This window comes from Chelmon rostratus, chromosome 14 (genome assembly GCF_017976325.1).
Source record: "Chelmon rostratus isolate fCheRos1 chromosome 14, fCheRos1.pri, whole genome shotgun sequence".
Classification (NCBI taxonomy): Eukaryota; Metazoa; Chordata; class Actinopteri; order Chaetodontiformes; family Chaetodontidae; genus Chelmon; species Chelmon rostratus.
The window spans coordinates 9,541,318-9,566,797 of NC_055671.1; the positions used below are offsets into that span (position 1 = coordinate 9,541,318).

Consider the following 25,480-nt stretch of genomic DNA (forward strand, 5'->3'; position numbering starts at 1 on the left):
CTTGAACATTTTCATATGTTTTGTGTGCAAAGGTCCTTAATTTGTAAAGTAACTAGTAACTTCAGTTGTAAAATTATTGTAGTACAATATTTCCCTTTAAATTGCACATAGTAGTGCAGTGGTACAAGTAGTCAGATTTGTTCTTCAGTACAGTGATTGAGTAAATGTAATTGGTTAAATGTATTTACTTGCATTCCACCACCGCAAACAGCAAAGCTAATCTGATTGATTGACTGACTGATTCTTTGGTGATGACGATACACATTATCTGAGAAGCTTTTCAAAACCACATAGATAGAAAAATAGCCCAAGCCACGAGAAAACTTCACAGAAGCCTAACAGTGGGACAGAAATGGAGTTGAATAAAGAGAACTGGATGAAAAGAGAGAAGTGAAAATAATCAGTGCATCTTTTCCTCACAGCTCCTTGTTTTTCCCACTGCTGTGAACTCCCTCCAGCTCCTCTGGGGGAAACGGTGACAGCTGCTGCCTGTTCAGTAACAGCTACCTTAATTGTGCCACGGCACTGTTTCCAATTGGGAGACCAGAGTTAATTCCTGTTTGAGTGCAGAAACAGTTTGGTGTGGGCCCAGCCAAGCATGAAACACTTTGAACCCGTTACGTTTTAATTGGCCTTGCCCCATGGGAGATTGAAGTGTGTTATTGAGTTTGTGGATGCTGATGCCATGTAGTCAGCCGGTAGCACATGATCGCAGGACGCCAAAGTGCTCAGTTCTCTTACTGGAGCTGCTTGTGGAATCTACTGATATCTTTCTATTTTATCACTGAAGTTGAAAATATCTGGCAAACACATATTTTATGTCTCCAGAGGATGTGATTGTGTTTTCACTGTAGGGTCACTGCTCAAAATTGTGCTATTTTTCATCAGGAATGGAAAACCTCACGGTAAGATGAGCTTTTTAGGGTTTTTCTTTAATAGATTTAAATGTGTTTTCCTTGATGTCACAAAATGTGTCTCTGTTGTAGATTGTGTCCTACTTTTTGTTTTTGGTACATGCCTTAATTTTCTCATAGATTTTTACGCATGCTTTAATTTCTTCTTTCCCTTATATCTGATGTCAGTTTCATAATGATACATGAATGGACATCTAATGCTGCTGCTAAATGTCCTCTCCTGTCCCTCAGCCAGAACAATGGCGAGAGATTATGAACAAGAAGATGCAGTTCCCTCCGGAGCTCATCAGCGCCATTCAGGAAGGGAAAATAGAGCTGCTGTGTGGGCTGCTGAAGACCGGTGATGGCATCATCCGCCAGCTGGATGAGTCTGAGGACCGGCAGTGGAGGGAGGCCCTCAACCTGTCCATCCGCCTGGGCAGCGAGGACGCCATGGATACCCTCCTGCAGGGAGTCAAGTTTGACTTCCGGCAGATTCACGAGGCCCTGCTAGTTGCCGTGGACACCAACCAGCCCAGAGTGGTGAAGCGCCTGCTGGACCGCCTGGACCAGGAGAAAGGCAACAAAATGGACGTGCGCTCCTTCTCTCAGGCCATCTTTGACCACTCAATTGACAACTCCCAGTTTGCCCCAGGTGTGACCCCTCTGACCTTAGCCTGCCAGAAAGACCTGTATGATATAGTCTCTGTGCTCACCCAAAAAGGTCACGTCATCCCATGGCCGCATAAGATATCCTGTGCCTGTCTGGAGTGTCGCAACGGCCGGCAGTACGACCTGCTGAAGTTCTCCTTGTCTCGCATCAACACCTACCGCGGCATCGCCAGCCGCGCCTACCTGTCCGTCACCTCCGATGACGCCATGCTCAAAGCTTTCAGTCTCAGCAGAGAGCTCCGCAAGCTCTCGCAGAAAGAGCCAGAGTTCAAGGTCTGATGACGTTCGCGGATACCATGTCCGCTTACTGTTCATGTCGGGTGTGTGTGTTGTCACTCTGACGCTGCTGTGGTGCCTCTCTCTCCTGCAGCCTCAGTACCTGGGCCTGGAGCAGCTTTGTCAGGATTTTGCAGTTGAGTTGCTGGGCATGTGTCGCAACCAGAGCGAGGTGACCACTATCCTGAACAGCTGTGGGGACGAGAGCCAGGATTCCCTAGAGGAGCAGGCCTTTGAGGAGGGAATACCCAACTTGTCACGTCTGCGGCTTGCCGTCAACTACAACCAGAAGCAGGTAGCTGGGTGCAGAAACTCCTGTCAGCCAGAGGTGAATGAAATAAGACAGAGGTGATTCAGAATTTGTCTCTTCCTCTCTCTCCTCTGTGTTTGTGCAGTTTGTGGCCCACCCAATCTGCCAGCAGGTGCTGTCGTCTATCTGGTGTGGGAACCTGGCAGGCTGGAGAGGCAGCAGGACGGCCTGGAAGCTGTTTGTCTCTGTGGGCATCTTTCTCACCATGCCCCTCCTCTGCCTCGTCTACTGGATTGCACCCAAGTCGAAGGTGCAAAATTCAGCAAATGTAGAGAGAGGTTTTGACTCATGACAGACTGTCATGAGAGACATCCAATTATGAAAATAGGAAGATATCACACACATGTTTCTTGGCCCTGATGGCTTATATGTCTTTTCTGTTTTCACCAGGTAGGAAAGCTGCTAAAGATTCCTGTGATCAAGTTTCTCCTCCACTCAGCCTCCTATCTGTGGTTTCTCATCACATTACTTGGAGAATCAATCACGATGGAGCTATATCGAGATAAGTTTGCTTCCCGGCAGCAGAACATCCTGCACAGCTCCTTCCACATGGTGTGGGTGGTTGGTGGGTTCTCTCACTCCCTTTGATAATGTGCAAAGAGAAAACTCATGTCTGGAAATGGTTAAAATCTGGATTAAGTGTTTACACTAGTCTGTCTCATGTAGGATTCTTCTGGTATGAGTGTAAGGAAGTGTGGATCGAGGGGCTGCGGAGTTACTTCCTGGACTGGTGGAACTGCTTGGACATGATGGTGCTCAGCATGTACCTGGCGTCCTTTGCGTTGCGCGTGCTTATCGTGCTCAAAGGTTACTTCCTCTGTCACGATCATAACGGCACGGAGGAGTGCGTCTACTTCACTCAGACTGGTGAGACAATGGCATCAGATCTTACACCCAGAAGGACTGCTGGAGAAAACTTGTAAATGCTGAACCTGGTCTGTTTGGTTGTGTGACACCGTCTTGCAGTGCGCGAGGACTGGCATCAGGAGGACCCCCAGCTGATTGCGGAGGTGCTGTTTGCGGTGACCAGCATGTTGAGCTTCACACGGCTGGCGTACATCCTGCCAGCCCATGAGTCTCTGGGAACTCTGCAGATCTCCATAGGGAAGATGATTGATGACATGATGAGGTAAGATCACTCCTCATTTTGCCTCCTGTATTAGTCATCTGCATGACCACTGAGAATACTTTTTTCTTCTTTAGATTTATGTTTATATTGATGATCATTGGAACAGCCTTCCTCTGTGGCATCAACAACGTCTATGTTCCTTATGTCATCTCTCCACATCTTGGCCGGTAAGAAAGTGAGATCTTCAGCTTCCTAGATACTGTTGTTTCATCTCAGTGGTTCTCATACCAGCATGCAAACTTATCTACCAGCTGCTTTGCTCCAGTTGCCAGTAAGCCTAAGGAAATATTCCAGTCTAGAAAACCAGTCCCGAATTGGGCTGACTCTGTGGGACTGCAAATATGAGTTCATTAATATAGAATGGCGACAGCTGCATTAGCCTGTTAGCTTCACAATTTCACTAGGCTGGATTTAGATAAGAGGATCAACACCACTCTGGTGTGTGGTAAATATGAAGCTACACTCAGCAACCAGTTAGCTTAGCTTAGCATGACGACTGAAAGCAAGGTAAGGAATTCCTGGCGTCTTGTCGTCCGTGTGAGGTTGCCAGCAGAGAGTGTGGCCACTGTGCCCTGAGTAACCCTATTCTCCAAAACATCCAGATAGTCCATTAAGGAATAAGTAGCTTTCAGCCTATGCGGAACTTGCACCATAATGGCAGCAGGCTGACAAATCAGCTGTGCCAGTACCTCAGCTAATTTTATCTCACTGCAAACAAGCTGGTATCAGCATATGTGTCAGCCACTGAGTCACAAGAAATATACAGAAATACCAAAGATATGTTTGAGATCATTAGGACAGCGTTGCAGTCACATAGTTTGACAACCAGACAGCACTGACAAATTTATTTATTAATTTACTTTTCCCACTCTGCACATATCTTGGTCACAATTCATTAAAACAAGCATTTTTTAAGGGATCAAAAATGTTTATAGTTTGCTGCATTTCACCTAACTTATATCCTTATCAGATTCTTGTAATTCTTAAATATCAGTATGACTTATAAAAATCAAGTATTGTTTGGGGTAGATATTGTGCAGTATTTGTCCATAAATCAGACATTTTAGTAACAGATATAGAAATCGTAAAATACAATAATGTTGAAAGTAATTTAAAGATAATCTTTATGTTTCTTCTGTTTTTACATCTTGTTTCTGAGACTTTTAATTCAAACTCTCTGCAGGCAGTCATTCAGTTTAATCTTATTCAAGTCATGTACAGGAGATAAGTCGTAGCAGCAGGCTCTCTTTACTTTGGCACCCAAGTGTGAAAACCGTGAGAAGCACACAGAACAAAACAAAATCTCGAAAGTGGCGTCAGACAGTTTCTGTAGAGTTGACTTGTTCTTCAGCTGGGAGAGTGAAATCATCCTGATAACGCTCTCTGCTGCGCTGCTGCAGGTTCAATGAGACGTTCCACTTCTTATTCTGGACCATGTTCGGCGTGGCCAACCAGGACTACGTGGACATGCCGCAATTTGTGCTGGCAGAGTTTGTGGGAAGGATCCTGTATGGCATCTTCACGCTCGTCATCGTCATCGTCCTGCTCAATATGCTTATTGCTATGATCACCAACTCCTTCCAGAAAATCGAGGTAAAGAGGTACATTTATGTCACGCCTGCAGTAAAAGCAGACACTGAAGACCGGCACTGACCCCCCTCAACGTTTTTATTTCAGGATGATGCAGACGTTGAGTGGAAATTTGCCAGGTCAAAGCTGTACCTCAGTTACTTCAGAGAGGGCCTCACTATGCCTGTGCCCTTCAACATCATCCCCTCACCCAAAGCTGCCTTTTACATCTTAAGGTGGGCTCTGAAACTTTAACCTGCAAAGACACCTCAAGGCTTGCCTATAGTTTTAATTATTCGTTCTAAATTCTGTTCCAGGGGGATCTTCAGACGAATCTGCTGCTGCTGCACTTGTAATTCTGAGAAGAAATATCCCCCAATAGCCTCTATGGTAAGTGTGTGATCAATGCTCACAAACTACAAAGTTAGTCTGACCGTAGTAGAAAAACAATCTGCATGTTCTCTGCTTAACACTGAAATGTGTGATGTTAAACATGTGTTTTAAGACTAACGGTAAGGGATCTGAAGACAGCCAGTTACCTTACCGGCAGCAGGTGAGCAGAGCTCTGGTGCAGCGCTACATTGAGTCGGCTCGCAGGGAGTTCGAAGAGACCAAGAGGAAAGGTAACTGTCACTCTGACACGAATTAATCTAACTTTATGGAGCTGCATATTTTGCTCTTTCGTCTTTAGAATCACCTATAATGAAAATGGCCTGTGGAAACTGGATAACATATTTTAGCATTAAAGTGCCTGCATGCTGTGTTGTGATTGGAGTATTCTCTTCCCCCAGATATCGGTAATCGGATCACCGAGCTGAACAAAGCGGTATGCAGGATGCACAGCGATATGAAAGTGGTCCAGCAGCTTCTGATGGATGATGGATACACTACAACAGATGCATTGAACAAGGATGGCTCCTCTGTACTGGGGAAATACATCATTGGTGCCAAGAACAATTTCAGGGGTTTTAAGAGCATGCAAGACGACAAAAATGCATCACTTAAAGTGACAGTGCACCACGGAGAGGAAGGGATGGATAAAGAAAAGGTTGACTTGGATGCAAAACAAGAGTCAGACTCACGAGAGAATCAGGTGGGTGAATGTGGAACAGAGGGATCAAAGCAGGTAACAGACTGTGATGTGGTGAAAATGGAGGAAGGCAGAGCTAAAGCAGAGCTGGGAGATAATAAAGAAAGCGAGAAAAAAGAGCAAGTGCAAGCAGACAAAAATGCAAACAATGACAGTGAAGTGAAAGAGGAAGCAGAGGCAGGGGCAAGTTTTAATAATGTAGGAGACAAGGTACAAGCCGAGGCCACACAGGACGAGGCAGAAAAAAGAGGGGAAAGAGAGATGCTCACAGGGGTGAAGGTGGGGGAAAAGCACACAGAGACGACCTCCAGGCAAGCTAGACGCATCAAAGTCAACACTGACAATACAGACACAAAGAATGTAGTAAACAAGCTCAAAGACATAGAGCTGCAAGAGAAAAAAGTGGAGGCGAAATGGATGAAGGGTAGAAAGTTTGAGCATGACGGAGAAGAGAAGTCTGGTGTCAGGGAGTGCAATGAAATACCTGGAGCCCAGAAAATCATTCCCTCGCCCACAGGCAGCAGCAGCTCCCAGGACACGGGCTTTGGTTCCCAGGAAGGGGAGGGATCGATTGATGGGATGCAAGTGAGACCTTAGTGAGGTCCCATTTAAAGGGCCACACATTTTCAGGGATTAGCCCTTTGGTCACTTTATCCATAGGGGCTTTGTGCTCAGGCGGCATGAGTCCTGCACCGTCATAATTTTGGTTTGGACGGGTCTTAAGGATGGTGATGCCTATCAATTGGTCTGTCCAAGCTTTGGTCACATTTCAACGGTTACGGGACATATTGCCTTAAAATCTTCTGATTTTTATGACCCCTTGACCTCCTGTCTGTAGGTCCTTAAAAGGATGTCTTGAAAACTAAGCACCAACAATTAAAATGTGAGTTTTGCATACAGAATATTTCATAATCTGATCTGCCTGTTGTCATAGTGTTCACTGACTTCACTCATATTGTGAGGCTATGATGAATATTGCAACATCTTGTAGCTGCTAACACAGCTTCTAGGCTTGTTCACAGAAGGAAATCTTCAAGCAAAAGCTCCACATTCTGGGAATTATAGTCTTGCACATAACCACCTATAAAACAGCAAAATGGCATTTTTATTTTTTGGGGATTTTGTACCAATTAAACAAGACACAACATGCTAATTCGTTTTTGAGGTGCAAATGCTGTGCATACATGAGAGAGACTTTTAACTTTCCGCCAGAAAACATGTACAATTCCTTCCTTCTGAATCACAGATGCTGTGAGAACCCTTCATGTAGTATAGCCAGTCAGCATGCAATAACCTGTAGCTTCCTTCCCAATTCTACTCACATCCTGTGTGAAATAAGTGAAACTGGTTCGCTGGTCGGTTGATTAAAGCAGGTGTATCACACACTCGGTGTACTGCTGCTTTGTGCCAGGCGTCCCTCTCCGCACAGCCGTTTTTCACTCTTCAATAGCAAAGAGCCTGTCTGCCATTCTGGTTTCTCTTAATATTCAAATAACAGATGAAAATAGCATTGTGTTCGATTAAACGAAACAGTGGAACATGTATTTGTTTTTATGTCTCTGTATTTCATGAACATGCTGCAGGGGAACGTTCACTCTGTGATGACTGACGTTATAGATTAGTGTTGCTTTAGTATTTCTTTTCAGTTTGCGGCGGACCTGCACCCTGGCCGCTACAGTGACAGTGCAGGTCTCAGCTTGCTTTACAAATACTGGTCCCACGAGGCCGCATGCATGAACACACCAGTTCATTAATTCATCACCTGCAGCATCACCAGTCCCATGACACAGTGCATCCAGACTCTTCCGCTGGAAAAACACCTGGGCATGTAGCCCTCTGCTGCAGTACTGGTCTGCCAGCTTCACCACAGATAATTAACACATACTTTATGTCATCTGACACAAAAACCTAGTCTTTTTGTATAAAATGTACATATATACAGTCAACTTTTTATTTTATTTATTTCTATTGCTATTTCTGTTGCTGCTGCCTGAAACAGCCTAATCTCTCCTGCAAGTGATTAATAAAGTTTTATCTTATTTTATTATTCACCAGGAAAGTAAATTCATGTCTCACATGCACAGGCATTAGCTTATCATACTACCAGCCAATCACATGCACCACCCTGTTGGAACATCCCCTGTGGCAGAAAATCTCTCTGCCTCCCATCTCCTAATGAACAAGAAATACTAACAGCATGCTGATTACTTCAGTAGTTCATTCATTTTTATCATTTCTCTGGATGTAGGAGACATTTTACCTTGGTAAATATAAAGAAAATGACTGGTCTTGCTTCACTTAACACAAGTCTAACTATGTATAACATTAAGTATATATATGCTCAGGTTTTGAGGTGTATCTAAAGATTCACATGTTCTTGATAGTGTAATGAGACTTTAATTAAAATCATTGTAAGTTTAATTTTCCACATATCTCAAGTACAAACATGAAGTTCGTTTAACAGTGTTTTTATTGCCTGATATGACTCAGGCAGAAGTATTCATAGGCCAGGTAATGTATAAAAGTTTTATTCACTTTGCGTTTAGTCTTTCATTTAACTTCCTTCCTCTCTCTGTGACGTATTATCTGGTGTTTAGTTGTAGCAACTAAACTAAATGCACTGTTACCTTGAATAAAATTATGGATTTCTCTGGGTTTGACCGTTGCTGTAAACAGTCGTAAGTACGCAACCCAACAAAGAACACAGGTCGTCATTTTTTAAGACATTTTAATGCTGAAATGTTACATATTATACCTTTAATGTGACTCACATATTACAAAAGTGTATTGATTAAAAACAAAGGGCAAATATAAATTCATTGTACCCCATTAATTCTATACAAACATGCATAAAATGCACAATTCAAGATAAAAACCCGGCAAATATTAAATAAAAACTGAAAAGATTTGTGAGTTGAAGACAGCGGCACACTCTGTTGTTACGACATCATATACAGATAAAAAGAATCAGGTGTTTCCTAAAATATTAATTTAATGGGGAAGCTGGTGGATGAGGGGAAGTGCTTGTCTGAGCGAACCACACTTCACTTTAGGAACCACACATCAGGCACTCATCTTTGTTCGCTAAGGAACAGACCATCGCAGCAGTGTTGCGCTCTTTGGTCTCCTCCTCCTCGCTCTTGGTTGACTGGGCCTCCTTTAATTTCTCCTTGTTCAGGGTAAACTGAATGGGATTAGCAGCAGGCTTCGTCCGCAGGTAGTACATGCCTGTTTTCAGGCCCTGCAGAGGGACAGAGACAGGCATTCAGACCCTGGTTCTTAGTGCTATCATGCAAAAAGCCTGCATTCACTCAGTCCAGACTTACCAACTTCCAGCCATAGAAGTGCATGCTGGTCAGTTTGCCATAGTTTGGCTCAGCAATATGGATGTTGAGGGACTGGCTTTGGTCAATGTATGCACCACGATCTGCTGCCATCTTGAGGACAGTCTTCTGGGAGATTTCCCACACAGTTTTATACAGCTGCTTCAGATCATCAGGGATCCCCTCAATATCCTGTAGACAAGACAAGACGTAGTGAAATGTTAGATCACTAAAACATAAGTCATTTCAAATTATAGTAGCATTTAGAGCAATGATACTGAATCATTTAGTCAGTTTAATAAGTGTGACCCTGTACCTGGATGGACCCGTTCTGAGCAATCAGCTGGTTCTTCATTTCATCGCTCCACAGTCCTCTTTCTGTGAGGTCCTTCAGCAGGTGAGGATTCACAATCTATGGGAGAGGCAGAAAACACTCAGCAACCTTTTCTTCTACGGACACGTGACTTTGGAGACTCAGCAAAGCTTCCAGTGCTGACCTGAAACTCCCCTGAGAGCACCCTGCGGGTGTAGATGTTGCTGGTGTAGGCCTCAATGGACTCGTTGTTGCCCAGGATTTGTGCGGTGGAAGCTGTGGGCATGGGGGCCAAGAGCAGACTGTTCCTCACACCATGCCTGAGGGTACACAGGGACAAGAAAGGAGCTGAATCAGGGATGAGCTACAATCATTCCCTACATTAGACATGACGTGAGAAATATCAACAAGGGAGACATTCAGGAAGACTCACTTTGCAATTTTCTCCTTCAGTGCTTTCCAGTCCCACAGATCTGTTGGGGTTTTCTCCCACATGTCATACTGAAGGATCTGGAAAACAAAATCAGTTAGGATCTGAGCCCAAACTGCTAAACTGTACCCCAGGGTGGATTTGAGACATTGAGAAAACTACTCACCCCCTTACTGACAGGAGAGCCGGCATAGGTTTCATAAGTGCCGTGCTCCGCTGCCAGCTCACAGCTGGCCTCCAGGGCGGCGTGGTAGATGGTCTCAAAGATGTGAATGTTGAGCAGCTGGGCCTCTGGGCTTTCAAATGGATAACGCATAAGGATGAAGGCATCAGCCAGACCCTGCACTCCAATTCCAATCGGCCTGTGGCGCTTGTTCGACCTTTCAGCCTGTAAGGCAGGACAGAGGGGCCATTTGTTCATCGCAGCACCTAAGACTCGGCTGCATGGTTGATAGTGAAGCAACACTAGACAAGAGAGCAAACCTCGGGCACTGGGTAGTAGTTGATGTCAATAATCTTGTTCAGATTCTTCACAATGACTTTGGTGACAGATGCAAGCTTTTTGAAGTCAAAGGTCCTTTCTGGGGTGACATACATGTTGAGAGCAATGGACGCCAGGTTACACACTGCAACCTGAGTTGAAGAAAGAACAAACCAAATTGAAAACAAGCATTTAAAAAATAATGTTATTATTACAGACACAAATTCAGTGTATGGGTACCAATGAAATATCTCAAGCCCCTCACCTCATCTTTGCTTGTGTACTCTACGATCTCTGTGCACAGATTGCTGGATTTGATGGTACCCAGATTCTGCTGGTTGCTCTTCCTGTTGCAGGAGTCCTTGTAGAGCATGTACGGCGTACCAGTTTCTGTCTGAGACTCAATGATGGCATACCAAAGCTGCTGAGCTTTCACCACACGCCTAGCCCTGCCCTCCTTCTCATATCTGAGGACAAACAGGAGGTATGGGACAGGTCAGCGCTGAGAAATGAGCTGTTAATTAAGGACAGAGTCTGTTCTGCTGCTCTCACCGAGTGTAGAGCTCCTCAAACTTCTCTCCCCAGCACTCCTCTAAACCGGGACATTCACTGGGACACATTAGAGACCAATCCTGCAAGAGCAAGAGAGGAGCATTGTTCAAAACTTTTTCAAACCCAGCAGAAAACATACAGCAGATCATAGAATATATATCTTAATTCAAACTGTAACATATGTGAAATTTGAGATTCCCTTCACTAGTCACCTGATTGCTTTCCACTCGTTTCATAAAGAGGTCTGGGATCCACATGGCGAAGAACAGGTCTCTAGCCCTCTGCTCCTCTTTACCTGTGTTCTTCTTCAACTCTAAGAAGTCGAACACATCGAAATGCCACGGCTCCAGGTAGACAGCGAATGCCCCGGGTCTCTGAACAAGAGAACAGAGAGAGAGAGGCGATGAAACTTACTGCCAGAGGTGTCTCTAGAGCGACAACATCACGCTACATCACAGCGTGTCCTATAAATCGTGTAAGTCTTCACCTTGTTGCCACCCTGGTCAACATAACGTGCTGTGTTGTTGTACACTCGAAGCATTGGAACCAGCCCATTGGAAGTGCCATTAGTCTGAAAGACAAGAACCACTGTAAGCTATACAAACAAATGACATGGTGTGAATCAAAGCTCCTGTATATCTGCATGAATTTAATCCCTGTGCTGTGCATTTGACTCACCCCGGCAATATAGCTGCCTGTTGCTCTGATACAGCTAACAGCTAATCCAATACCTCCAGCTGATTTGGAGATGAGGGCACACTGCTTCAGTGTGTCGTAAATACCATCGATGCTGTCGTCCTTCATGCATAGCAGGAAACAGCTGCAAAAACCCCAAACAAATGAGATTAGGAAAAAATAAGTTCAAAAGTTTAAAATAAGCATCAGAGACTTTGGTCAACGTTGCCATACCTGGACAGCTGTGGCCTGTTAGTGCCAGCATTGAACAGAGTAGGTGAGGCGTGAGTGAACCACTTCTCTGACAGCAGGTTGTAGGTCTCAATGGCTGCCTCAATGTCTCTTTTATGAATCCCGACGGCCACTCTCATTAGCATGTGCTGTGGCCTCTCAGCAACTACAGAAACAGAGGTTTATTAGCAATCAAACGTTTAAAAACATCAAAATCACAAATGAATCGAAAGCGAGTCTCTGCACCCATAAACCTGCCTCTCAACTCTCACCTTTGCCATTAATCTTCAGCAAATACGACCGCTCAAGAGTCTGTGACAGCAAAAGGACAAATTAGATTTGTAATTCAAGTATTTGCATTTTTTTAAATTTGAGATAGTCAATGTAAATAAAACGAAAGATGACCTTAAAGCCAAAGAAGTTGTAGGTGAAGTCTCTGTCGTAAATGATGGCAGAGTTGAGGCGCTGCAAAGAATACAGGATATTATGTTAAAAAAAAAAGCCAAACACAACGGAGTGACTTCAAGTTTGAAAACATAAACAAAAAATATCATCAAGTGTGACTTACAGCTTTGTTTTCAATGATAATGTCAAGCGTCTCCTTGGAGATCATAGGAGAGTGACATTTATTTAACGGATTCACGTAGTTGTACAGGTCTTCCATCACATCTACAAAAGCACAAAGGAAAGAAAGTAGAATATTAGTGCTGATAATTAAACCACTTGAACAATATACAGTGATTCATGCCTGGGTTTCCTATGCAGACCACTTCCACCAACAACAGAAAGAATATTCCATTTAATTAAATTAAACATGAAATTTTAGGGGAAAAGACCTAGTGCAATATTTCACACAGTCAGTGCTATATATTTACCAAAAATGCATAATGATGGCATTAAAGTGTTATTGATTTCAGTGCAAAGTCACATTTATAAATGCATTTATTGCATGCACAAATATCAAGCAACTTTTTGCATGATAACTTAAAACTTATACTCACCACTGAATACTTTCTTGGTCTCTTTGTGCAGGTTAGACACAGCAATGCGTGCAGCCAGGAGTGCATAGTCAGGATGTTTGGTGGTGAGGGTGGCGGCAGTTTCTGCTGCCAGCGTGTCCAGCTCCACCGTGGTGACTCCGCTGTACAGACCCTGGATCACCTTCATGGTAATCTGAGCCTGCAGAAACACAGATTCAGGGTTACACATGGTGGAATCTCACTCAACTGAGGTCTGCCTACAGTGTCACACCATTACTTGATGTGTCTCCTTTAACTTTAGTAGGTCATATTACAATAGTTTGAACTTACAGGGTCCACAAAGTCAGAGTTGAGTCCATAGCAAAGCTTCTGGATGCGAGATGTGATTTTATCAAAAGTAACTCCCTCCTGGCGTCCATCTGAAATGAAAAAGATAAATTAGTCCTAAATCTTATTTGGTCCTGTTCTGATGTAAATTCTCAGGAAAGTTGGTGAATACAACTGCAGTAGTAAAAACTCAGGAAATATCAATGCCATAGCTGTTAATTGGATTCCTTCCACTGAGCAATCAAGTCAGATGGAGCGCGCGCTGAACAGCTGTCTAACCGGTTAGGATGACAACAAAAGGACACCTTGCTACTTCGCGCCATTACCATAGATGTCAGTCCACGACTATAATTACCCTTTTCTTAGACAGTCCTTACAGAGGGAAGTTTGTCAACGCCTTTACTTTGCAAAACACAGCGGGAAAAGAGTTTAAACATCAAAAGCTGAACAGCAAAATCAGGTCAACCCCTGCATAATTAAATGAAAGTCTCGGCGGTGTCGCGTCTGTTCCAAAACACATGCTCAACGTCAAATTGTATTCCACATAAAAACAAAAAGAAAGGCGACAAGTGAGTAGCTGACCAAAATTAACTGTCAGTTTTTGTTCCCTTATAACTCCAGTCTTTGTTTGGTGTCTCGACGGAAACACGCCACACAAGGACACAATAACATGACGACTGGAACTAAGCTGTACACTAAAGTGCGCACTTATTTGTAGTATTAACATTTATGACAGCTAGTTTTCATTTTAAGTTTTTGGGACATGCATACCCCTCCGCATCGTAACATTGCATTACCCGACAATATTGTACAGCATGAATATTAAAATTAACTACTATACCTCTCTTAATCACATGCATGTTGGCAACAAAGCAGCTGGTTTCCTAAGTCAGCAGTTGTTGATGTTATCTCCTCAGCTGGGCGCTCGAAACGAACAAAGTGACTGTGGTACCAAGCTGGTTATTACACTGTGTGAACAATCGGCTGATGCAGTTGAATCTCAAACTGAGAGCGCCAACAGCTCACGAGCCAGTTACACTGCATTGTGTCATCTGCTCAGCAAATCAGAGAAGAGGCCCACAGACTTTTAAACCAATCATATTCCTTCACACTGTGCTTATACAGCTTCCGGTCCTTGTTTCCGGGAGAAATGTGGCGGGATGCTTCAGGCGTTATTTAATGAACAGGGCTGTGCTGTTTGTTGCAAAATACAAACGGTAACCCTTGAGCAACCACATATGAGTGTCACTTCATTTAGAAATAAGATGCGACTCACAGAAGTGTCTGCATTTCTTTCCCTACGTTATAACAACACTTGCTCATGTTAAGATTGTATTAATACTCAAACTGCAATACAAACATACTGTATGCATGCTGTATGTGTAATATTCCCTGAAGGTACTAAAGCAGTACAAGTTGGGTTACATTCATAGCAGTTATAATCATCAGCATTAGAATTGTATTACGTACTTCTGAAAAGTTGCACATACAAGAAACGTAAAGATAATTAAATTTGATACAGTAAGAAGTATAGGAACAGTGCAAAAACTTCAGGAAACAGTGCAGTGTATTTAAATTAGGACTAGTTTTGCAATCAAATTCTGACATTTGCTAATTTGGATTCAGCGATGTTCTCATGTTTATCTTTTTCCCCCTGCCTCCCTCACAAGTGTACCACGTTTGATAAGTACACCTCTGTAAATAGCTGTGTCTAAATGTCATAAACATACAGAAATTACAACTTGCAAGCCATGAGTCAGACATTTTGACCAAAACATACATAACGTCACAAGCTAACAATTTGACCTACATTATTTCCGAACTTTATTTTGAAGAAGAAGAAGAACAAGTCAAACACCGGATGTGACCCTCTTCGGTTTGTTGCTAATGCTAATGGCCCCGGAACGGTAACGTAGCACTCCGAAGATGGCCGGGGTGTTTGAGGTGGAGGTTGATGGTGTAGAGCACGACCATGGACTGGAGCATCACAATGAACCGAACCAGGTGAGAGTAATAGGCCACGTCGAGGTATTAAGACTGATAAAACAGGTGGGGGTGAATTTATATTGGGGTGCTTGCTACAAACTCGGGTTCTGCTTTAGCATCTTCTCACGGGTGTAGCCTACCGTAAGCAGCTAGCCACTTTTTAGCCATCTGTCACCAAGCAGAGGTATGGGGTGTAGATAAAACACATTGTCCGTTGAACATACACGATTTCGTTTCGTTAAACAAAACAAATGTGCAAGCGAGACGAGCCCCGAGAGCAATTTAGCTATAGCTAAGCTAGCCGGCCGGCTAATTTTCAAATCATGTATGTTAATTGCCTTCATTTGATTAAAGTGCCTAGCTCAAATATTTGTTTTAAGTAAAGTTAGCATTTATTTGATCTGTTTCTCGCACCCGAATGTTCACTGCTACGCTCTAATTGTTTGATTTACTGACTCTACATATGTAGCTGATGTGGCTGAACGGGTCAAAGGTCACGTATTGCCCTTCTGTGCTAAGGGCCAACCGGTTTATCAGCATCAAGTCAGAGGAAGTAACCCATCCACTTCCGGTGGAACTTCAGTCTTACGGTGGAACCAAACCTAAATGTCAAACTGATGTCAGACACCACAGAGTGAACTGCAATGAGAGCTATTCCAGTGTGCCATCTGAGGTGTTATTACTAAATGTGCGGCACAGGCAGAGAGGCTGAATTAAATAAACATTGTGTTTGGTTCAGTGATGATTTAAGTGTAAGTGGTTTCAACTGAAATGTGTAAGTGGGTGACTTATTGTGCCCTGATGCCCTGTTTGTCCTTCTCCTGCCTCTTATTGTGATAAGAGGACCTACAAGTACTTGAACATGTATTCACCTGCCAACTTGTCAAATAGATAATTCTTAATCAAGTATGCAGGGACCTTTGCATTTCTTAGACATGTCAGCAGCCTGAATTGGTATGTAAACTTAGTACTGTTTTTTGAAACCTCATTTGGGGCAAATGTTGACTCAAACAGGAAAATGTGATGTACTTAGCAGGATGTGTGCTTGCAATAGGAAGAAGCTCATATTACTGTTGAACATTGCAACAGTTCTTGTTGCCAGCTTTTAATTTTAATCATGTAAAATAGCAAAACAAGTCTAACAACTTTGGAAGGAGTGAAACTGCTAAACACACTTTATTTACTTTTTGTTAGGAATCACTTTTTTGTTGTATTTCTTTCATCCAGCTTTGATACATGTGCTTCATTTTGCTGCTCAACCAGAGTTAAATGTTTTTATTCAAATCGTCCTCTTATCGCCTCAGTAATTGGTATGCTATGTAAGAGCTGGGGCTTTAAAGCCAACTGTGTGAGAGGTGATGCTCAACACAGTAGTTTGGTGAGAGCTGTTGATTTTAGTGAGCAGTCATGACTTTCTCTTTCTGCCTTTTTATATGGTATTTTTTAGCTCTTACCTTACTACAAATGATCATAGATTCTGTCCAGAAGGACAGATTATATAATGTTGTCTGTGTTCATATGAGGTTTATACATTGCACTCTGCTAAGCCACACTCCAGTAGTTTGACAAGTGTAATTTTCCTCAAAATGGCCAAGATGTGATTCTCTAATTAGTTTGTTCAGCTGCTTAATTTCTAAAGTGTCAACATAGTCATTATTTTGCCTTTTCCTTTGTTCAGTTGGATGTGTCCAAGCTTTCACCAGAAGAGAAGTGGAGGTTAGTATCTTTACCACTCTTTTAATGGATCATGCATTCATTTTTGTAACATATATGATTATTTTCACTCTGAAATTCATTCAGATGGAAGGATAAGATAATCTGCTCAACAAAAATCATTTTTGCCTTCAAGGGCGCAGGGTCACACACTACTGCCAAATGTAAAACAAATTGGAAAATACAGAGAGCAACTGTCCAGTCAAACTGGTCTTGATCAGTTAAATAAGTTCCCTGTTTTCTGTGCTTGCTATAAGGCAGAATTTCTGGGAAATTAAGTCCACATTTCAAACAGTTCACAGTTATTGCTATTAGGAGACACCAGCGTCCAGAGCTGTGCAGTGCTCCTTTAAGGTCACGCCTATGCTACATTGCTATAAAACAATAAAGAGTGTGTCACTTACTCACTGTGCCACACTTGTTGAGCATGTTCTTTTTTTCCACAGGGTGGAGCATGCAAGAATGCATGCCAAACACACAGGTCATGAGGCCATGCACGCAGAGATGGTGCTCATCCTCATAGTCACCCTTGTCGTCGCCCAGCTAGTCCTTGTGCAATGGAAACAGAGGCATCCAAAGTCATACAATGTAAGACACAAAAGATGCACACACGTAATGTTGAAGCGCTGTATGGTATGTTGGGAAATGCCATCATGTGTAGACACGTAATTTGATGAATTTGTGTGCTTTGGATACAGATATAATTCAGCTGAGTGGTGTGTGCACATGCGCGTGCGTGTGGTTTGAAGTGATGGCGAAGGAGGGGATTAGAGAACATGTACTAGTACAGTCTTGTCCCTGACAAGTCTGCCTTTTATTTTATTTTCTATCCATGTGGCAGCACATGACTGTACAATACTTGTTTCCTCAAATAAGGAACAATATGTTCTTTTCCTTCTCATCCCAAACTTTCCAGAAACAAATTGTCTTCAGCTGTGTCTCTGTATTTATGTTCACACAGTGTCTGATGGTGGCAACATTTTGTCCCTGGTGTACATGCCTCTTCTAACATGTGCACTCTGCTGTCTTGTAGCTGGTGACTCTGTTCCAGATGTGGGTAGTTCCTCTCTACTTCACTACCAAACTTCACTGGTGGAGGTTCCTGACCACCTGGTTTATCTTCTCTGTCATCACAGCGTACATCTCCTATCGTGCCACTCGCAAGCCCCTGGCCTGCACCACACCGAGGTATAACCATCATTTACTCTTTACCATGTCTTCTAAATTAAGAGATCGTCCTTTCCATTAATGCAGGCTGAACTGTCCATAACATATTCTGACATGTTCCTTGTCTTCGGCTACTGTAGACTGGTGTATAAGTGGTTCCTTCTTCTCTACAAGATCAGCTATGCCACAGGAATAGTTGGCTACAGCGTCGTCATGTTTACACTTTTTGGGATAAATCTAATATTCAGGTATGTATTGTCAGTTCCGTTTCAGTGGTATTAAATGAAACTTAACTATAACCCAAAATGTCAGTGGATATTTACTAACACCATTGAAAATAAGATCCTTCAAACTTTAGGCTGTTGTCATGAGAAGTCATGTATGTGAAGCATCCACATCCATATTTAAAGCATTATAGTTCACCTCAAGCTCATTGGTTCTACTGGTACTGAGCTGTAGGTGATTGTTGTTGTACCATGTGATGTGCCATGTGATGAAGCTCTTTATCCTCCCTAGTCCTCTGTACTGTAAAAATAGTCTGTGAAGACACCATGTTTCTCAATGGAAATTATTCACTGGAATCATACATATCAATATAGCGATAACTTCCATTTCACCAAATAATACATTTAATACTTTTTATTAAATTCTTTCAAAGTCTTCACTACATATAAGTCGGACAGACATGCATTTAAACTGTAACTTGACTAGTTGGCGGAGGCAAACGCCTGCGAGGCAGTAATTCTAGTCTTCATTTAGTTTTTTATAATCTATCTCTGTAGTTGGTTGCTTGCTTGCGTTTTTATACATTGAAGCACTGCAGAATCCAGCACCCACCAGGATTACAGAATTTTACTGACTTATCAGAAAAAAGAGCAAACAACATTCTTTTACTGCCTGCCTCGTGGTGTTTGCATAATCCATAGCTGAAAAGATAGCTGAAAGCCGGAAGATAAACTCTGCTCGTATGACAAGTAAAGTAAACATCATGTGATCCGTTTAAAAACGTGTTGTCACTGAAAGGTATTATCAGACACAATGACGTCCAGACATGCATAAAATTATATATAATTCATTATATTCAAAATAAATAATTTGTAGTAATGTATAATAATGTACAATATAATTTAAAAATGTTAATTATATAGAAACTTCCATGCAGACGACAAATGTCTCTTCGCGCTCTTCCTATTGGTCGGAGAGAGATGAGAAAGGAAGTCTTTACCTCTTCTGCCTCAGACACATCGTCTACAGGAGGAAGTGAAAGTTGTTAATTTTAACATGCAGTTCCAGTTAAAAGTTTGGACACACCTTCTCATTCAATCGCTTTTGTTTATTTTTATTATTTTCTGCATTGTGGATTAATACTGAAGACATCCAAACTATGAAAGCACACACGAAATTACGTGTTAACAAAGCAAATGATGTTTTGTATTTTAGATGTGCCAGCTGTTGCTTTGATGACAGCTTTACATACTGTTGGCATTCTCTCAACTGGCTTCATGAGGTCGTCACCTGGAAAGCTTTTCCAACAGTCTTAAATGGTGATCGACCAGTATGGGTTTTTCAGTTGCAGATGCCATGTTGTTTTTTGCATGTGATAAAATCTAACAATTGAAAGGTGAAAACAAATGAGGCACAGTTGCTGAACTTAAATGAACCTTTAACACTTCTATTATTGTATGCATTGTCTCTGTTTGCTTAACTAGATCTGCACTAAAAAGAGGAAAAAATATTGACTAGATAAAATGTCCACAGGTAATCAAAAAAAAAGAACTTTATTATTGTAGTTTTTTATTTTTATATAAAGTTTTAGTGCTCTTAAGAACAGCGTTTATCAGCAGATAGCAGCGTCTCCTTGTTTTTGACACAGTTTCTGGGTCATCTGGCTCATGAGCGCAGGCACCGGCCGATGCTGTTTGGCACAAAATGGCAGATATCGGCCCACTAGTTTTGATGGAGTTCCCATTTAGACTGAGCGGTTGTTGGCTGCTTTTCCTTCACTCTGCAGTCTCTCTCAGTTGGGTTTACGAGGCCAGGTCATCTGATGCAGCACTCCATCACTCCACTTCTTGGTCAAACAAACTTGGTTACATCGCCACGAGATGTGTTTTGGGTCATTGTCCCTTTGAAAAACTAATGACAGTCCCACCAAGCACAAACCAGATGGGATGACATGTTGCTGCAGAACATGAATGCTGTGCAGTAGGAACATCCATTCACCTTGTCTACATCTCACAAAGACACAGCAGTTGGAATCAAAAATCTCAAAGTGGACTCTTCAGACCATAATGCTAATTTCTACTGGTCAGTTCCTAGTATTTCTTGGCATAAGGCCTGATCCACACAGTGTTGATGTTTAGATGTTAATTAGGGATTTCTGAGGATGTACCGGTAACTGTAATAGACTTCTGCTCCACAGCAGTTGTAACTCTTGGTCTTCCTTTCCTGGGGCAGTCCTCACAAGAGCCAGTTTGATCAGAGCATTGCACTGAGTTGAAGTTCCTGTGCTGGGTATACTGCAGCCATTTGATTTTTGTGGCTGTGTTTTTGTATTGCTGTCAGTCGGCTTAGTGTTGCTGTCTTTGCCCAGGTCTTATCTGCAAAAGGAGGCTGCGTGTTAAAATTGAAGGCTAGATTAAAAAACAAGTATTTGATGGACTCTAATCCCAATTCACATGTACTCATATCTATGATAAGATTAAAAGCTGTCATCAGTCCAAGGACTTAATGACAAGGAACCTTTAACAAGATCTCCTTTAGTGACATTAGTTTAGCGAGGCTGCACCATCTGGTTAAAACTTGAGCACCTTTCACTTACTACACTTAAATAAGGTCCTTTGATTCTCTATTGACAGTTTTCTCACTAAATGAATTGGAAAGGTTACATATACACCACTTTTTATGGTTCAAAACTGGAACTTCCTCTGAACATTATTGTCTTTGTTGACATTACAGTGTGCTGTTGGATTGTCTTCCTATGCTAATAGGAAAGTGCCTTAAAGCTTCCATCAAATTTCCCACTTCCTACCTTAAAATGGCATCTAATTTCAATTCTCGCATGCATTTTTTGAATAGCTGGTCAATTAAAGAGATTTTTATCTTTTGCATGCATGGGCAATTATATCAAAAATAATATATGAACATAAAAATATTTTAGCTTCACATCAACATGCTAGAATTAAAACAAAATTATTTTGTCTACCAAAACATGTTGTGCTGTAGACTGAAAATATAAAACACACATTTGTTTTATGAATTAATAAAAGTTTATGTTGAACAACGCCTGAGCCACGATTCCCATACAGTGCCTTGTCTGTCCAGGATAAAGCCGGAGGATGCAATGGACTTCGGTGTCTCTCTGCTGTTCTACGGGCTGTACTACGGGGTCCTAGGAAGAGACTTTGCAGAGATGTGTGCAGACTTCATGGCTTCAACCGTTGGGGTGAGCAGACACATTGCAGACGCTACATGTTTCTGTGAGCTGATGGATGTAGCGGTTGCAAGATAAAATGTAATTTTTACTATTTTCTCTCTCGTTCTCTCCTTTTTTCCCCTTTTTTTAGTATTACAGTGCATCTGGCATGCCAACCAAGCACCTCTCTGACAATATATGTGCAGTGTGCGGTCAGGCCATCCTCGTAGACGTCAGTGAGGAGGGGATTATTGAGAACACATACAGATTGTCCTGCAACCATGTGTATCCTTCCTTGTGAGATATAGACATGTTGTCACGCTATCTCTTTATCAGTGAAAGAGAAGTTCAACGGCACGATGGAATGCTTCACGTCTATAAAAGGTGTGGTCATGGGTCTGTGCTGGAACTGCACTGTGAAACCCGATGGGGAATTGCTCGAGTCAACTTGACCATTCAGACTGTTGATGTTTTGATGGTCATCTGAATTTGCATTACTTCCCCCATCATTACTGTATGTTCTGCTGCTTTTAAATAACACTGCAAATAGCACGCAACCTTATTTAGTGTCACAGTGATGTTTCATTTGGCTGTTTGTCATACCTAGAATTACATTTTATATGTCTACAACTTGCTCTTAAGCTTGCTGGTTTTCTGTTTGGAGCTTTCAAACCTCCTTTTGTACCGCTGAATTGAATAACATCAAATGAAACAAGGCAGAATTCCCTTGAGCAATAATGACAGAGCTCAAAGCATGTATCAGCAGGCTGATATTATTGGCTGATTTCGCTTCGATGAGTTATTTGCAGATAGGAAAGAACTTTTCTATGCATTACAATATTGTAGGCTGCATTTCATGTTTGACAGCTATTTTTCATAATTGAATCTGGATATATTCTGCCAAGATGGGGGTGTTTAGTTGTTATTTGAATGAATTTACAAATATAATTTTAACCCGGTAACATTACTGCCTTGTGCAGTAACTGTTGTCTATATTGAAACCAGTTAAGATGGTCATTTTATGTTCTTACAGATTATGAACACAAGTGTTTTTATAGAGCTCTGTTGTTTACATATTAATCATATGGATTTTTACTTCAGCATATTGTCTGTTTTGCCTTTAGTTAAATTAAGCCGTTAATGTTGATTTAATGGGTAGGTGCACAACGGCTACAAGTATGATATGTTTCAACAATTCAACAATACGCTGCCATTTCCAAGGTGATTTATGTTTGAGTCTCAGTGTATGTTTGATCTGTTGCTCACATACTGCAGTGCCAAGCCTTAACTCCACACCCAGGTTCCACGAGTTCTGCATAAGAGGATGGTGTATCGTCGGAAAGAAGCAAATGTGCCCGTACTGCAAAGAAAAGGTGGACCTGAAGAGGATGTTCAGCAACCCGTATCCTTTTTATTCTATAATTCCCGCACATGTGAGCTTAACCTGTTGTGTCTATTATTTCTGTTTTTTCCTCACTGAATATCCACGATCCCTTGAGTAATTGGTCTAATGATAGAGATCTTATATAGTAATGTGCAATCTGCATGCACAAAAATGTGGACACCTACTGGAGGAGGTTAGAAGCTGAATTAGACATTTTCACAGATGACTTGAAACCCCTTCATGCCAAGTTACAGGATTCAGCAGTAAAGATCGGGTGGGTTTTTAGGCAGTTCATTGGAGGCTATTTGGAACAAGATATAGAGCATTTATAGGTTATATAACAAGTTCCTGTTCCTTTTTGTGGTTCAGAGATTACACTTGACAACTGTGTCAACTGTGCAAAATAAGTAATGACCTTTAGAGAAACTGCAATCCGTTTCTACCCCGCCATGGTCATGGTCCTGTTCAATCAGTTGTATGTGTTATTAAGGCTTTATATTGGCACCCATTTATTAACCATCGCTGTGAAAAGCTTTTTCCTTTACCTATTTTCTTTTTAGCTGGGAGAGGCCACATGTCATGTATGGACAACTTTTAGACTGGCTTCGGTACTTGGTGGCCTGGCAGCCCGTTATTATTGGATTTGTTCAAGGTATCAACTACGTCCTGGGTCTGGAGTGACCTGCGACCGTCAGAAATGGACATACACGCCATACGGAGAAGATATGCACTGGCTCAAAAGACTGAGGGCCTAACATTGAACTAAAACACCAATAAAAAAAGTGTCTATACTTTTTGTATATATTTATAGGCACATATTATCTGTATTTACGGTTTATTTGAATTTTATTGATAATCTGAATTTGGATGTCTGTGTCAGTTTCCCAGGATTTGCTTCACACATCTTAATAATTGGTTTGTGCATCTTATGGCCTAGTAAAGCGGTTGTCAAAATCATTAGAGAGGTGCTTTTTACTAATTTATGTCTTAAGTGTTTGTTAAAACTTGGTTAAAGGAGTTTTTCAGTTTTTCATCCTCATGTCTGATGGCTATCACACATGAGTAATAAATATTCCAACACAGTCACTCCCTGTGCCTCCAGAATACGTGAAAACAGTCTCTGCAGACTTCCTCTGCAGTCATTGAGCCACTGCGTCATGACCACTCATATGGCTGCTTGGCTTGCCTGACATTGATCCCATTTTTCGAACTGAAGTAACCTGAGAGAGAGAGTTTCCTAAGCACTGACAGTCATGTGTCATGTGACAAGAGGCATCGTCAGCATGAGGAAAGAAGTGCTAATCGTACTTAAACAGAGGATTCCTTATACAGGGCTTGTTAAGGTGGAACTTTTAATCTTACTGCATTTTAAAAAGTCCTCATTGTTTTCTTGGACACTCATCCTTACCAACTGGCTAAACAGTCCTATTTGCTTTGACCTTTACCCCTCCTACAATAACTCACTTCAGTAAGCTTGTGTGATTTGCTGTGGAGGAGTGTTACTGTCTGCCACACAAGGTCTTCTGTTTTTGCCCACATGCTTTGTATTTTTAGGGTCAGTTTACCTAGATCACAATAAGACAATGTATGTAGCGGTGAAGATAGTTTTGGTTTGCCAGCTGTGTTTTTTTTCTACCAAACAAAAATAGTCCCTGTGAAACTGTTGGCTGTGTTCTGGTCAGAGTTCATGAAATGACACGTTGCTGTTGACAACTTTTAAATCTCATTTTTCAATGCTGTGTACACTCCCAACAAAGTGTAATTCACCTCCATTGTACTGCCATGGCAGCAGAAATCCCAGAGATGGCGATAACAAAGCCTGGCCAAACAAAACCCCAAATATATCTGCATTGCTCGATAACTCTGGCGGTAAGTGAGCAAAAATATGTTTTCCTCATTTTGGCCAACTTTTAACTTGATCTGAAAATGGAGCAATCCAGGAAGCTCAAACCAAAGCCACAATACAGTTTTTAACTTCACTGAAAGAAGTGACTGTTCAAACTAGAGAGAACAAACATCCTACAATGATCCTTCAGCTCAGTGAGGGTGCTGGTGGTGCCAGTCTTACTTTTATGTGATCCGTTCACGTCCCTTATATGTGGATTTCCTAGTCCAAAGCTGCTGAAAGGTGATGGTGGGTTGGTGTTTGCAGGTACTGGTCACAGTACATGCCTCATAATACCAGCTGTGTTTTATTTGAACCTCTCTGCCATCTAAAGGGACTAGGCACGACAACGCTAATGAGATCGTTTTGTTTTGTGATTTTGACCATGTTGAATAAATGTCACATGTTTCAGATCGTGTGTGGATGTTTTACGCATGCATTTATGTTTCCACCATTGTTCCCTCGATGACATCGTATATCGACACCATTGGGATCACAAGAGCGAGAGCTGTACATTAGTCAGCATGCTTGATTTATGTAATCAGAAAGTATCAATAATCTACCAAGAGAATGAGTGGGCCTGTTTTTGAGGAAATCCCCCATCACTTTATGTCCAAGGCATATGTGAGTGGGTGTAGGGGAAGTGAGAACTTTGTGTATATATAGAGTAAACCCAAGC

At 42.0% G+C, this 25,480-nt stretch overlaps 3 protein-coding genes across 3 annotated transcripts; 2 read left to right on the forward strand and 1 right to left on the reverse strand.

The window, feature by feature from the left end:
* Nucleotides 1-890: 890 nt before the first annotated feature.
* Nucleotides 891-6,536, forward strand: LOC121617713 (short transient receptor potential channel 2-like). The gene is made up of 14 exons (XM_041952918.1): nucleotides 891-905; nucleotides 1,146-1,838; nucleotides 1,936-2,136; nucleotides 2,237-2,401; nucleotides 2,542-2,716; nucleotides 2,818-3,018; nucleotides 3,118-3,280; nucleotides 3,355-3,447; nucleotides 4,681-4,873; nucleotides 4,958-5,085; nucleotides 5,167-5,239; nucleotides 5,355-5,472; nucleotides 5,641-6,269; nucleotides 6,348-6,536. Exons 1-14 carry the CDS (start codon nucleotides 891-893, stop codon nucleotides 6,534-6,536), a joined length of 3,036 nt encoding a protein of 1,011 aa, XP_041808852.1.
* Nucleotides 6,537-8,555: 2,019 nt separating this feature from the next.
* On the reverse strand, nucleotides 8,556-14,241 carry LOC121616944 (ribonucleoside-diphosphate reductase large subunit-like). Its single transcript, XM_041951845.1, has 19 exons — nucleotides 14,093-14,241; nucleotides 13,255-13,343; nucleotides 12,946-13,123; nucleotides 12,513-12,613; nucleotides 12,350-12,409; nucleotides 12,217-12,256; nucleotides 11,948-12,110; nucleotides 11,717-11,858; nucleotides 11,526-11,609; nucleotides 11,251-11,412; nucleotides 11,039-11,118; nucleotides 10,752-10,953; nucleotides 10,489-10,638; nucleotides 10,172-10,393; nucleotides 10,009-10,085; nucleotides 9,760-9,895; nucleotides 9,579-9,674; nucleotides 9,266-9,454; nucleotides 8,556-9,180 (listed from the first exon to the last, which is right to left on the reverse strand). The coding sequence occupies exons 1-19, from the start codon at nucleotides 14,109-14,111 to the stop codon at nucleotides 8,989-8,991; spliced, it is 2,382 nt and encodes a 793-aa protein (XP_041807779.1). The 5' UTR covers nucleotides 14,112-14,241; the 3' UTR covers nucleotides 8,556-8,988.
* A 908-nt stretch (nucleotides 14,242-15,149) lies between these two features.
* Nucleotides 15,150-25,258, forward strand: rnf121 (ring finger protein 121). Its single transcript, XM_041952640.1, has 9 exons — nucleotides 15,150-15,255; nucleotides 16,916-16,953; nucleotides 17,397-17,538; nucleotides 17,984-18,138; nucleotides 18,258-18,365; nucleotides 21,442-21,562; nucleotides 21,684-21,817; nucleotides 22,833-22,934; nucleotides 23,477-25,258. Exons 1-9 carry the CDS (start codon nucleotides 15,178-15,180, stop codon nucleotides 23,595-23,597), a joined length of 999 nt encoding a protein of 332 aa, XP_041808574.1. The 5' UTR covers nucleotides 15,150-15,177; the 3' UTR covers nucleotides 23,598-25,258.
* Nucleotides 25,259-25,480: the final 222 nt, after the last annotated feature.

What these genes read in the sequence shown, in the direction of transcription:
- LOC121617713 (XM_041952918.1), top strand. An exon ending in CGTCTACTTCACTCAGACTG is followed by an intron (nt 3,019 to 3,117) that starts GTGAGACAATGG and finishes ACCGTCTTGCAG; the next exon opens with TGCGCGAGGACTGGCATCAG. An exon ending in CGAAGAGACCAAGAGGAAAG is followed by an intron (nt 5,473 to 5,640) that starts GTAACTGTCACT and finishes CTCTTCCCCCAG; the next exon opens with ATATCGGTAATCGGATCACC.
- LOC121616944 (XM_041951845.1), bottom strand. An exon ending in AACAGGCCACAGCTGTCCAG is followed by an intron (nt 11,859 to 11,947) that starts GTATGGCAACGT and finishes GGGTTTTTGCAG; the next exon opens with CTGTTTCCTGCTATGCATGA. An exon ending in CAGGCAGCTATATTGCCGGG is followed by an intron (nt 11,610 to 11,716) that starts GTGAGTCAAATG and finishes CTTGTCTTTCAG; the next exon opens with ACTAATGGCACTTCCAATGG.
- rnf121 (XM_041952640.1), top strand. Translation starts at nt 15,178, where the DNA reads ATGGCCGGGGTGTTTGAGGTGGAGGTTGATGGTGTAGAGCACGACCAT. An exon ending in TCATGGCTTCAACCGTTGGG is followed by an intron (nt 21,563 to 21,683) that starts GTGAGCAGACAC and finishes CCCTTTTTTTAG; the next exon opens with TATTACAGTGCATCTGGCAT. An exon ending in AGATTGTCCTGCAACCATGT is followed by an intron (nt 21,818 to 22,832) that starts GTATCCTTCCTT and finishes CTCCACACCCAG; the next exon opens with GTTCCACGAGTTCTGCATAA.